General features: G+C 52.9%; 1 protein-coding gene across 1 annotated transcript; it reads left to right on the forward strand.

The window, feature by feature from the left end:
• The first annotated feature begins 235 nt into the window (after positions 1-235).
• LOC111154930 (phospholipase A2 group IIC) lies at positions 236-12,696 on the forward strand. Its single transcript, XM_022514886.1, has 4 exons — positions 236-329; positions 2,295-2,439; positions 4,138-4,241; positions 12,527-12,696. Exons 1-4 carry the CDS (start codon positions 236-238, stop codon positions 12,694-12,696), a joined length of 513 nt encoding a protein of 170 aa, XP_022370594.1.
• Positions 12,697-13,005: the final 309 nt, after the last annotated feature.

Genomic DNA, 13,005 nt, shown 5'->3' on the forward strand with positions numbered 1-13,005 from the left:
AAGGAGTGGACGGCATTGCCAGAAAAAGAAAAGAAACATTTGTACTCTTCAGACAACGGAGCCCTTCGTATCTTTATATTTAGGTTCTAAATACCAGAAAGGGTATCATATTCAGAGATAATTAGGTTTGAAAAAGATCCCTTTGCTCTGAGCCCTGAGCTGTGATTGGGGTTTGGCACCCACATGGCCTCGCCTCATTTTGGTTATTTTCAGGAGTTGGGCTGGCAGACCCCTCATGAGCAGAGAAAGGTGTGATCGCCCTGCCCCCGACCCCGTGGTGTCCTCGGGAATGAAGGCCATTGGGGTTCTCGTGGTCTTTGCCTCCTGCCGTAAGTAGTATGGAGCTGGGAGAGCTCCAGGGCTCTGTCCTCCATCTGGGTGTCCGTGTCTCTGGGCAGCCCCTTCTGACGTGGTATCAGGTGGGGGGAAATCAGGTGTTACTCAAAAGAGAATCGGGAGTGGAATAGGTGCCCACCAAAGTCCTCCTCCTTCTGTTTCTTCTACAAAATGGGCTGGTCCCAGCATTGGGACCTCATGAAACTTTGAGAAAATCAAAGGTTGCTAACCATTTGCTAAGGAAAGGGGGCCTTAACTACTGTTTTACCCCACACCCCCTTTGGAAGCCTCTTATTCTTTCCTTCTTTGCCTTTGTTTAAAGTCACGTAGATTCCAGAACGCAGACATATATCTAGCTAATTTAGGGACAATTAATTATCATCAGAGAGGCTCTCTTATGGTGACTTATGGAATAATGGATAATTATAAGTCATTGCTACCAAGAGATCAGATAACACACCCCTGCACAGTGAGAAGGAACTTGCTAGCAAACTGTGTTGAGTTTGTTGGAAAACTCTTTGACTTGGATGAGTTTGATTCATAGAGATTTCTTCAGATCTGTTTTTCTGTCTGTTTCAGCTTTTAGCTGTCAGTTCTCTAATGTCAAAATGTCAGAAGTGGAGCTCCCATTTTCCCTTTAGTCCGGGGTGGAATTTATAGTTTTCAAGATCATGGGCTGGCGGGGGTGGAGTGGGGGGAAACGCAGGGAGGACCACTTCCACAGCCCCTGTGGTGGGCTCTCTACAAGATCAGTGCCTGGCCTCTCTCTCTCGAGGGGCTGCTGGGGGACAGCAGTGACTACCCCAGGCTTCCTCACCCCTTCTGTGGTGCTTTAGGACTACCCCAGGCTTCCTCACCCCTTCTGTGGTGCTTTAGGACAACAAAACCACAGTTTCACATGGGGAATCTCCTGTGAATGTGTTCCAAACACCTCTGTCTCTGTGTTTCTTACCCAAGTTCATGTTTTTATGTTATTTTATTGCAAAATTAATATATGCAGATAATTAAGAAGTAAAATAAATGAATATAACAAGCTGAAGCCATTTCTCATCCTTCCCAGACCCTAGTCCTTTTCCTACACCCAAAGGTAACCACTCTTCAGAGTTTGGTAGACACGCTTCTAGGCTTTTCCACATGTTCATTTCAACCATTTTAATAGAAAAGTATTACTTGGTCACAAAGTATTACATGGTCACTGTAAAAAAAAAGTCAAACAGCATAAAAGTATATAAACGGTGTCTATCTTCTTCTCCACCTACTTCCTCAATCCCACTGCTCAATCCCGGAGAGATTGCTATTAAAAGTAGATGTTTTCAAGACACAATTTAGTTACTCTCCCTCTGTGAGTGGATATGTGGGTGGTGTTCAATTTTTTGATACCACAAGGGACAAGCTGCAGCAAACATCCCTGTGTGTGTGTGTGTGTGTGTGTGTGTGTGTTCTACCCCCACTTCTGTAAACATTCTGTAGAAGTAAAAATTGCCAGGTCCCTGTATATTTGCCATTAAAAAAAATAAGATTGAGGGCATCTTTTCTGCCTCTGAAGAGATTGTACATGCCTGAGGATATTAGTAGGAACTGGCATCTCTGGTTTTAAACTTTTCCCATTAATGTCGCATGAGACCCAAGGGTGTTTCTGCCTGGGGTGGTGGTTTTCCACTTGGCGGGGTGGGGGGGGTGCTCTGGGGGGAGACATGGTTGACGGTAATGTCTCAAACATCATGGAAGCTGGGTTCTCGTCCTGGGCTGGCAAGAAACTGGCTGTGGGGCACAGTGTTCTCTGATCCTATTCCTTTGCCCAGGAAAGGGGCTGATGATGACATGGGCTGATGATGCCCATGTCTGGGGGCATGTTTTGGGGTCTCTTGGTGTCCCAGAGGCCAGCGGTCTCAGTTCGAGTCACCAGGCTGCCCTGTTCTCACTACCCAGTGTCTTCTTTCTTGTGTTCTGGCCGGCAGTGATGGCCCCTGCCCACAGCAGCTTCTGGCAATTTCAGAGGATGGTCAAACTTATCACGGGACGGAGTGCCTTCTTCTCGTATTATGGATATGGCTGCTATTGTGGCCTTGGGGGCAAAGGGACCCCCGTGGACGACACAGACAGGTGAGTCTGGGGGCTCCGGGCCTGCTCTCCTTTCATGTGCACTGAAATCCAAGCCTGAGGCGAGGCAGGGTGTTAGGACGCTCACACTGCGAGAGACAGAAGCCCATTTGCAGTCCCGCAGCCACCATCTAGAAATCCTGGTGTCCAGACGACGTGCCCCGCATTCTTGTGCCGCACCAGGCCTTGAGAATCATCCAGTCAGTCCTGCTCAGAGCTCGAGAAACGTCTTCAGTTCTCAAACGTCACGGCAAACGTGATCTTCGCTCAGCAACCCAGATTTTAGGATTAGACCACGGCAAGGCCGCCCTGCTGTCTCCTGGGCCTAATTCCACATTCCGGGAGAGAGAATCCCAGTGGCCCAGTTTGGAAAAGTTGTCCATCTGGGTGAGGCCACATGGCCCAGCGTGGCTGCCAGGCCTACTCTTGAGCGTGGGGTGGGGAGTGTGAGTCCTGAGAAGAAGTGGAGGTTGGCGTAACCTGGCGAGGGCATGGGGAGGGAGGAAACAGGAAAGCTTGTACATCATTCGTGTGGAGAAATAAGATGTTTCTCACCACTTTTAAGCTCCTGTGCGTAAATATGTTCTTGCAGTGGGACCCGAAATGTCACTCTTAGAGCTCGATTCCTGGGGGCTGGGCTCCTGAGAGCCTGGAATATTCCACCCAGAGGAATCCCAGAGCTTTACAGGGGGACAGACACAGATGGAACCTCCATCATGTGCCGAGCACTGGCATCGCTGATGGGCACATGGGACCTGCCTTAATCCTTACATATCCCTATATGGTGGCCAAGGCAGTGGTCCCATCCCTAGGTGACAGGCAGCAGCCATGAGGACCCCCTAAACCACCATGGCAAAGCCTAAAGACACACCAGCCCCTGAGTGGCCAAGTCAGGATTTGAATAAGAATTTGCCTGTTTCCAAATCCAGACTCTTTGACCCTCTGTCCCTCCCCTTCCAAGCCCAGAGGCTGATGACAATTTTAATACCATGAGACAAAGATGACAAAGAGCAAAGAGCCCGCTCCCAGGTAGGGTTGGTGAGAGGAAGGACGGAAGCGTCTGGCCCAGAGCATTTGCTTTTCTGTGTCTTAGAATCCAGTCCCCGATCCTGCCCCAACTGCTTTCTCTTCTTTGTGTTCTCCCTTTCCACCCCGGGCCACTCTGAGCACCATGAGAACATGGTGCTTTGGTGTTTTGGTGAGCCCTGTCTTCTCAGAGACTGTCACAGTGCTTGGCACATGGTAGGTGCTCAGGAAAAATTCATTATGTGAATAACCGAGTCACATGGACCTAGGTTTAAGCCGTGTGTGTGTGTGTGTGTGTGTGTGTGAGAGAGAGAGAGAGAGAGAGAGAGAGAGAGAGAGAGAGATTTTCCAGCTGTATCATTTAAGGAAATTCCCCCCTTGGGAGCTCATCTCCTCCCCTATAAAAATAGGGACAACAATCACACTTCACAGGGTTACATGAGGAACTAATGAGATAGCAGAAGGTATTAGAAAGGGCTCACGAAATGTGAGTGGTAATGTTTATATCGTTAATATTTTCAGGAACTTACCTCCTTGTCATCAATGCTTTCTCGCTCTGGGGAGGAGGCAGGGGCGTCCTTTCCAGGGTCCGCCCACGGCTCCCCCGGCCCCTCCGTCCCCCCTCTCCGATACCCCGAGGCCCTCCCCCATCACCTGCTCTGGTCTGGCCCCCAGATGCTGCCTGGCACATGATTGCTGCTATGGGAAGCTAAAGCAGTTTGGTTGCCAGCCCGTGCTGAACAGCTACGAATTCCACATCGCCAACAGGACCGTGGCCTGTGAGTAGCCCTCTCTGCGGGGACATAACTTTGAACCTGGGCATCTCCTTAATGCCTGCCTCCTGGTAGAGGAGCGCTTTGAGATGAAGATGGACAGTTCTAGGAATCGGAGCTTCTTGGGAGTGCTTGCTTGGTCTCTGGCCTCTCCTGTCCATGGCTGCATCTCCAGCACCTTCCAGGAGCCTGGGGTATAGCACCTGTTCAATAAGTAGTTGTTGACTTGAGATTACATTGAATCTTGCAGCTTTGCTTGGCAACTGTTGCTGTCCAGAACATTCCTCTGTCTGTCATGTGTTAACAAAGCAGCTTAGCTGTCTTTCAGTTGAATAAATATTTGTTAAGGGCGAGGACATGCCAAGCCCTGGTAGGTGCTGTCAGGGGCGGCTGGAGGCGGGGGACACAAAAGTAAATAGGAGGGGTCGGGGAAGGGAACTCATGTGTCATCAAGGCCATTCAAGGAGGAGAGCCAAGAACAAGGGTGGGCAAGCACTGAGTGTCCAGCAGGTGGGGAATGGCCCCCGCTATCCCAGAGTGTGTTTGGGGGCTCCTGGGGTGTGTGTCTAGGGAAAGTTTGGTCTAAAGAGCAAGTACATTCGAAGTCCCTGGCTGTAACTTTCTCATAAATGTCATTCATTCCAGGGGAGCCAGTGATTTGAGTGTCCCTTCAGGCAACTGGTCTCCCACCTGGCCTTGTGGAGTTGCACAAACCACTTTCCTCCTTACGTGTATTTGTGCTCAGCTGTGAGTGTGTCGGAATTCACCTGCCCCCCAAGGTCAGGGAACAGCCACCTCCCTTCCTTTCATTCCCCCCACCTTAGAATGGGTGCTCAGTGCCCAAACCCTAGGGCTTCCCAGCGCCCCCCAACCCTGGAGCCATCCCTCAGGACATATCAAGACGGACCAAGCATTAGGACTATTCGGTGTCCCTGACCCAGTGGTGAGACCTGAGCCGGGCAAGGGTGGGGGATGAGGCTGGGGTCTCAGAGCCCCACAATGGGAGGACAGACGGTCTACTTCTCAGCCTCCACAGCCCTCAGCCCCCAGCCACACTGTCAATGAGAAGAACCCCCATTTCCCACGTGAGCTCAAAGAGACTTCTGTGCTGGAGCTCTCTGGCCATGACAGTGCTCATACCTAAAGTTGTGTCTCCTGGGAGATCCTGCAGACCATGTGCAGGGGTTGGGATGGGGTCAGGGCCTGGTGGGTGGGCAAGGGAAGAGGGCTGGAGGAAGTTGCCCCCGAAGTGTTGCTTACTTTGACACATGATGCCCTCAGAGGCAGGGACCAAGCTTCTGGCTGCCTCTTCTCACCCTTCCTCCCCGCTCCCACCCTTGGCAGGAGTCAGGGGGTCAAGCCTGGCGGTTGGCTGGAGCAGGTGCACTCTTCTCAGCCTGGCTCATGGTCTCACTTCCATATGGTTTCTTCTCATTGCTTTTCCTCTTGATCACAACATCTGTCATGTCAAGTGTTACCTTAAAGTGCTTGAAAAGTTACCACTTTTAGAGAAAATATCCTCGAGAAGCTCTGTCCTCTGGTGCCCCCATGAAGTGTGGGGACTGAGGAAGAAGGGAAAAGGTGATCTGAGAAGGGAAGTAGAATTTCAGCCGGTGTGGAGCACCTGCCCTCACTGTGGTCCCAGGTTTGGGGCGAGCCTCTGTCCTCTGCACCTGGAGCAGCTTTGCTTTGCTTTGCTTTGCTTTCTTTCTTTCTTTCTTTCTTTCTTTCTTCTTTTTTTTTTTTTTTGGTGCAGCTTCTTTAGCAGTTCTCCTCCCTCTCCCATGTAGGGCCAGAGCCACAGCCTGGGACCCCAGGAGTTGGGGAAGACAGTGATCTGAGTGACAAGATGGACCCCTCCCCTCCCCCCACCAAAGTGGCACACAGAAGCATCCTCTGCTTGGCACCTGCTGGGTGGTGGTGGGAGGTGCAGGGCCGAGCTGGGAGCTGGTGGGGAAAGTTTGCAGCCTGGGCTGTGCTGCCCACAGATCCTACCAGGCAGCCAGTTGCCCCTAAAGCTTGAGAAGACCTCCTGGAGGCCGGCACCCTGCTAAGGGCGTTAGCATGGGGAGGGGGCAGGTGCTTCCCAGACAGTGAGTACCAGGCCAACCCCCGGTCCTCCCCACCTGACCTTGCCAAACCCCAGCTCCCAGGAGGAGGGCCAGGAGCTGGTGATCTGAGTTCTGATCGTGGGTCTGCTGCTGGTACCTGCTGAGCCCACAAACCAGACCCAGGCACATTCATTACTTGTCCAGTATTGCCTGAGTGCCTACTGGGTGCCCATCCAGAGCCAGTGCTGTGCAGGGGCTGGGACACAGAGCAAGGCAGACTCAGGTCCTGCTCTCCTGGCATTCTCCAGAGCCGAAAGCGCCCTTGGGGTCCCTTTAGACCAACCTCTCATTATAGGGACAGGGAGACAGGCTCAGAGAGCGTAAGCGTTTGATGTGATTAACAGGCAAGACTAAAACACATGTGTCTTTAGCTTTTCCAATAATCTGGAACGCACTGCTTGGCATGAGTTTTCTGGGCCTCAGTTTTTGTTTTTTTTTTTTTTTTTATCCACAAAACAGGTGCATTAGTGACAGCAGCGGTCTGTGAGCATCTGTGATAGGTGCTTTACACAGAGAACCCTAACCCCTGGGATCCTCCTTTGAGGTGAATGTGGTTATCAAGAAGGACCCTGAGGCTCAGAGAAGTTAGCTGAGATGGCCACAGTCACACAGCCAGGAAAAGAGTCCTGAGACAGACCCAGGTTGTCTGGTCGCAGAGCTGGTGCTCCTGCCTCACACTGCACCCCCCCCCCATGGCATGGGGCTACTTAGAGGGTGTTGGGGGGGTGCGCTTGGTTGGAGGGCCCCCACAATTGCAAGTCTTATTGGATTTGCCCTCCTTGTTGGCAACATCCTCATCAGAATGCGCAGCACCGGCCCAGCGGACAGAGAAAGGCAGATGAATTCGGCTCCTGTGATGCCCCAGATCTTTCTGTTCTAGCTTTCTGTTCCTTGTTAAGAGGGCCAGAGAGAGCACAGACTTGGGAGTCAGGCTTAGAGCTGGGTCTGAATCCCAGCTCCACCACTTCTAGCCAGATAATTGCATGACTACCCTGGGCCTTAGTCTCCCCATTTTTAAAATGGGGCTAATACTCTGCACTTCGTAAAGTTGCTAAAGTAACCGCACTAAAGGGTCTGGCCCATAGCAGGTGCTTAGGCAATGATTTTCCTTTTAGAAGCCGGGACTTCTTTTTGCCCCTAAGTTTTCTTTTCCCCTTTACTTTTGCAGAATAGCACTGGGATTTTCTTCATGACTGTTAGATTTCTCGGAAGCCTCTCCTTTGCCCCTGTATCCCCTCAAGCTAACGTCATTAACTCCCTAGAGAAGAAAAGCTCTTCCCACCTCAGTTACACTGCGGTTCAAAGTGCAGCCCCGTAAGGGTTAACTGCCTCCCCCCACCACCAACCCCCAACCTCCAAGTTCTGAAATCCCTACCCAGAGCCTGGCCCCAGGTTGCCTAGCAACCTGCAGCTGATCCGGGATGCAGTTAGTGAGCAGGGAAGGGAAAGGAGAAAAACAACTTGGCCTGTCCATGTCTTTAAATGTCACTGGGAGATCAGTGCAAAGAAAGGCCTATAACCCAAGCCCTGGGCCAATTTGCCAGGTGGGGACGGCCGCCCTCGAGCAACCGGGGGACCTGGGAGGTTGTTATCCCTCCTCTGAGTGGGCTTATGTAAGTTCTTGGCATTTGCAAGGGACTTTAAGATTAGCCAGCAGAGACACCCACCCCCTCCACCCACACAGCCATGTATGCGTTGTGCAAGGGGCCATGGGAGGCAGAGACCAGGTTCCAGCCCTGGTCTCTCTTCCACCTCCGTGTCTGACAGCCTCTGACGTCTCCCTCCACCGATGAGGGAAGGTGAACATGGCAACCACTGGAATTTGTGGTGTGCAAAGCTCTTCCTCCTTCATTACTGGATGTATCCCTCACAACACCTCACCCACTGACACATCACCCTTTTCTTTCTCCTCACATTTGTCTCTGCCTGAAATTGCTTTGTTTGTTTACACGTCCGCTCTCCCACCAACCAGAATGTGAGTTCCGGGAGGGCAAGGAAAAAGCCTGTCTTGCGTGGGGGGCACCCGTCCTCGTTAAAACTCACAAAGAAGGACATCCTGAGAGCTATGCAAAGTGGGGTCTGCGGGCTCAGACCTGTACCTCCAGTGCCTAGCCAAAGGCCAGGCACATGTCCAGAACTCAATACCTGTTTGATGAGTGAATGAATGAACTCATAAAATAGTCAACGCTAATGTCTGTTTCCCGATTTGAAAGCCGAGGAAACAGGCTTGGGGACAGGCAACTTGCCTGAAATCCTAAAGCATGCAGGCGGTGGGTCTGAATGGAGAACACTGCTTCCCATTGCCTGGGATGGGGATCTTTTGCTGCCACACAGAGGGTGAACCTCCAGCCAGTGGGGCAGCAGCACCTAGGGACGGAGTGCTCCCTGGATGTTTAGGGTGGAAGATATGTAATAAGAAGACACACTCCCTGCCCAGGGAGCTTGCCTCCAGGGAGCAAGTCAGTATTCCCAAATATTGAGAAATGAAGTGTTCCAACAAGGCAACAGGATACAGAACAATGACGACAGGGAGAGGGAAGGACAGCTACTTCAGGGGGCCGAAGAAGCCCTTGAAGGAAGCAGCATTTAGCCAGTGTGGCAGGAGCAGAGGCCATGGGCATCGGGACTGCGGTGGCTGGTGTCGCATGGGGAAAGGGTCCGCAGGGCTGGGTGGACAGGTGAGGAGGGTGTCTTCTCCTTCCGTTGCAGGGGAAGCTGCCAGAGCGTTTGCTGCAGGATACGGTCTACTCTTGCTTTAGAAAGATCACTCTGGCCACTGTCCATGGTGGTTGGGGAGCCAGGGAGGAAAGATGGGGAGCCATTAGTGAGCACTGGGAGAAGCTTCCACGGGGCGTGGAGTGGAGAAGGAGAGAAGTGTTGGATGCCGGGTGTTTTGTAGGTCGATTGTCAGGGGTCGCTGATGGATAAGATGCAGGGTGGGGAGGAAAAAGACCGAATCCAAGGTTCCTAGCCCCAGCGGCTGTGCGGAAAGTGTTGTCTGAGCTTGTGCAGATGGGGAAGAACAGGCTACGGAGACCCAGCAAGCACTTGGCATGAGGCTTTCTGAGTTTCGGATGCATATCAGACACCCGATGGGGAAGTCAAGTGTCCAGGAGCACGGTAGTCTAGACCTCAGGGGAGACACCTGGCTGGGGCAAGAACCCAAGAGTCATGGGCATTCGGATGGCATTTATTTTTCTTTTATAAATAGATTTTATTTATTTGAGAGAGAGAGAGAGAGAGAGAGAGAGAGAGAGCACAAGCAGGGGGAGAGGTAGAGGGAGAAGCAGGCTTCCCACTGAGCAGGGAGCCCGATGCAGGACTCAATCCCAGGACCCTGGGATCATGACTGGAGCTAAAGGCAGACACGGAACCGACTAAGCCAAGCAGGCATCCCTCAGATGGCATTTAACTCCCTGAGACCAAACCAGAGGCCCAGGGAGAGAATTTAGAGAGCAGGATGGAGGCCTGGGACACAGGCAGGTGGAGGCCTGTCAGCAGCCCGAGTTCTCTGTGGCCAACATTCCTGTACAGCGTCCTGCTTCGTCCCATTGTGGAAGTCTACTCCACGGACTGAGAGAAACAGCCCTGAAGCCTTCAGGTCCTTTCTTCAAGCCTCAGTTCCTGTCTTGGCGTCTCCACTAGCAAACCGAAAGATGCAGGAACTGGATTCGGGCTGGTTGGGAAGAGCTGGCATGCAAGGAGGACATTCCTCGGCCCAGGCTTCCTCTCCTTCCAGGTCTTGAGGGGTCTGGCCCGGCCATGGCTATGGGATGCCCCGGAAATGATAGCCCACAGCCGTTGGCCCCGGCTCAAGATCAGTTCCAGTGCGCCTGGGGCCCAGGTGAGGTGTTCAGAGGTCACACTGTGTGTCAGGAGAGGGTCAGAATCTGTGTGTATGAAAGGAGCAGACAAAGCCAGAAAGGGACAGCAAAGCAAGAGAAAGGACAAGGACAGTAGAGATGGGAAAGAGGGAGAGAGAAACAGAAGACAGAGGTAACCAGAAAGAGGACAAGAAAGAGGAGGGGACCGAAGCAGAGTGACAGTGGCCTGGATGAGTGACAGTGGCCTGGACGAGTGGCTGGCCCTTTCCTGAAGAGAGCATGGTTGAAGGGGGACAGTGCCCTGCATCCAAGTAGCCCCCTGAGGACACAAGCCACGAGTCCAAGTGGGCCCCTTCAGACCACGGCAGGAAGCAAGGGGTGTGCTGGGTACGAGGGAGACCAGAGACCCAGAGGGGACAGGAACTTGAGTGGGGCTTCTTGGGGGGAGCTGAGGCTTGATGAATCCTGAAGGATTTTCTCAGATGGAAAGAAGGAGTGTGAGGGCAAAGGTGACCCAGGTGTCAGGAGCAGTGGGAGTGGCAGGAGCCGAGAGCCAGGGGCGGGAACATCCCTGGCACACTCCAGGAGGGCACACGGAGGGCACAGCTGGAGTGTAGGATGGCTGTCGATGCATCTTGAGAAACGAAGTCTCTGGGGAGGTGTGGGAGGACAGCTTGCTGCTGGAGTTGGACTTCAGAGGGAGAAAGGCAAACGAACGGAGGACGGCCGGCACTGGGACCAACTTCGAAGGGCTCCTCTTCTTCCCAGAAGCATCACCATCGTCATCACCGTCAGCACTTACGGAGCACGGTGGGTGTGCCTGCCACGTGCAAACTGCTCCCTCCGTACCCCGTGGCCAAAACCCTCACAACGAGACTACACCGCAGACACCATTATTTATTTTTGACACTTATAGTTCTCATCATCATTTTGTAAATGTGGATGCTGCAGCTAACTTGCCCATGATCAACAAACTGGTGAGTCTGGCTGCCTCCCTTCCTCAGCCCCAACCCTCAGAAGAGAGCAGAACACACACACACACACACACACACACACACACACACACACACACACACAGGCACTGCAGCTCTGGCAACTAAATAAAAGATCTCCATCTAGTGGTGACTTGGCCAAAGGGCAGACACTCAACCCCAAAGGCCCAGAGAGAGGCTGGCTGCATTCATTTATCTGCGACCCTCGGATGAGCACCCACTATGCGCTACCATCTGTTCTGCACGCTGGGGATGCTGTGATGGACAAGACAGACAAAACCCTGGCCTCGCAGAGCTCACACTCTGTCGAGGGGAGACAGACACATGCAAGCAAATGCATAAGAAATGCATGGGTTGTGCAAAACACAGTGAATGAGATAGACGGGCGGGGGGCTGCTGGATCGTGCTCTAGGTCGGGGGCCCGGGAGGGCCTCTCTGAAGAGAGGAAATCTGACCACGACCCAGAGGAGGAGAAGGATCCAGTTACTTGAAGATCCTGGAGAGAAGTGTTTTAGAATGGCGAGAATAAAGGCCCTGGGACAAGAGGGAGCCAAGCATGTGACAGGACAATGTTCCCAGAGCAGAGCAAAAGACAGTGGGGAAGGAGAGGTTTGCAAGGGCCGATCATAGCAAAGCTGCTCTCTGGTCCCTGGTGAGGATTTGGATGTCTTCCCACAGTACTAGGAAACTGCACTGGGGCTTGAAGCAGGAGAGTGGATCTGATGGGGTGACAGTCTAAGAAAGTCCCTGTTCATTTCCTCCTGTTAGGGAGGAAGAGCTGGTGGGGACCGGGAATGCAGGAGTGGCCAGGAAGGTGGAGAGAAGAGGGCAGAGTGTGAAGTACTCTAAACAGAGAAATCGGTGGTGTTTGCTGTGGACTGGATGTGCAAAGTGGAAGGAGAGGAGGAACCCAGGCTGCTGCTCGCTTTCAGGCTCGAGTAGGAGGCAGTGCCGTTTTCGAGCCACGAGCGTGGGTGAAGGACAGGTTGGTGGGCAGAGGGAGCACTACATTGAATGTTCCCTTCTGAATGCCTTAAGCTGGAGATGGCTGAGACATCCCAGCGAGATGTCAAGCAAGCAGCTGGTTATATGAAGTGAGTTCCGAGAAAGTGGGTCCCATGTCCTTGGTCTGTGCGCCCACTCAGGGCACCCCCATGTGCAGCCCAGCCTCCGCTCCCCGTTTCCTTCCAGGCTTCTCTTCACTCCAGTCCTTGTGGCATGTCCAGATGTGACCAGGGACCCAGAAGGCAGACTCCCAATTTCCTCCCTTTCTGTTTCCAACCCTTGACCCCTTGCAGCAAGCCCCCATTTTCCCAGACCTTAGAACCAAGTGGAGCCCCCAGTGACCCCTTCTCTCTCTGCAGGTCAATGTGCCCTCGACCCCAGCGTCAGCTGCCTCTGTGGGCTGCGGGCATGTGAGTGTGACAGGGAGTCTGCCTACTGCTTCCGAGAGAGCCTGCCCACCTACAAGAAAAACTTCAAGCCGTTCTTCTCCAGCCGGCCCCGCTGTGGCAGGCATAAGCTCCAGTGCTAGGCAGCCACGGGCCCCCTCATCGGTCAGCATGGGATCCAAGGTCACCTGTCCTTCCTGAAGCCTTCTCATGCCATCCCCAAGAGGCTCTAGCTCCGCAGTCACCCTTCGGCACATGGCCTAGGGTACTCCTTTGTCACTCGACCCCAGAGGGCAGCTGATCAGCAACGGAAAAGATAGAACCCTGGCATGCTATGGAGGGAGCCCCTACATGTAGACACAAATAAATAACACTTTGCGATAGTCGTATGTGCTCAGAAGCAATCAGCTGGTGGTAGGATAGAGAGATATTCTGAACCCCAACCCAGGAAT

The sequence above is a fragment of the Enhydra lutris genome, unplaced genomic scaffold (genome assembly GCF_002288905.1).
Source record: "Enhydra lutris kenyoni isolate GAN:26980312 unplaced genomic scaffold, ASM228890v2 scaffoldscaffold38, whole genome shotgun sequence".
Classification (NCBI taxonomy): domain Eukaryota; kingdom Metazoa; phylum Chordata; class Mammalia; order Carnivora; family Mustelidae; genus Enhydra; species Enhydra lutris.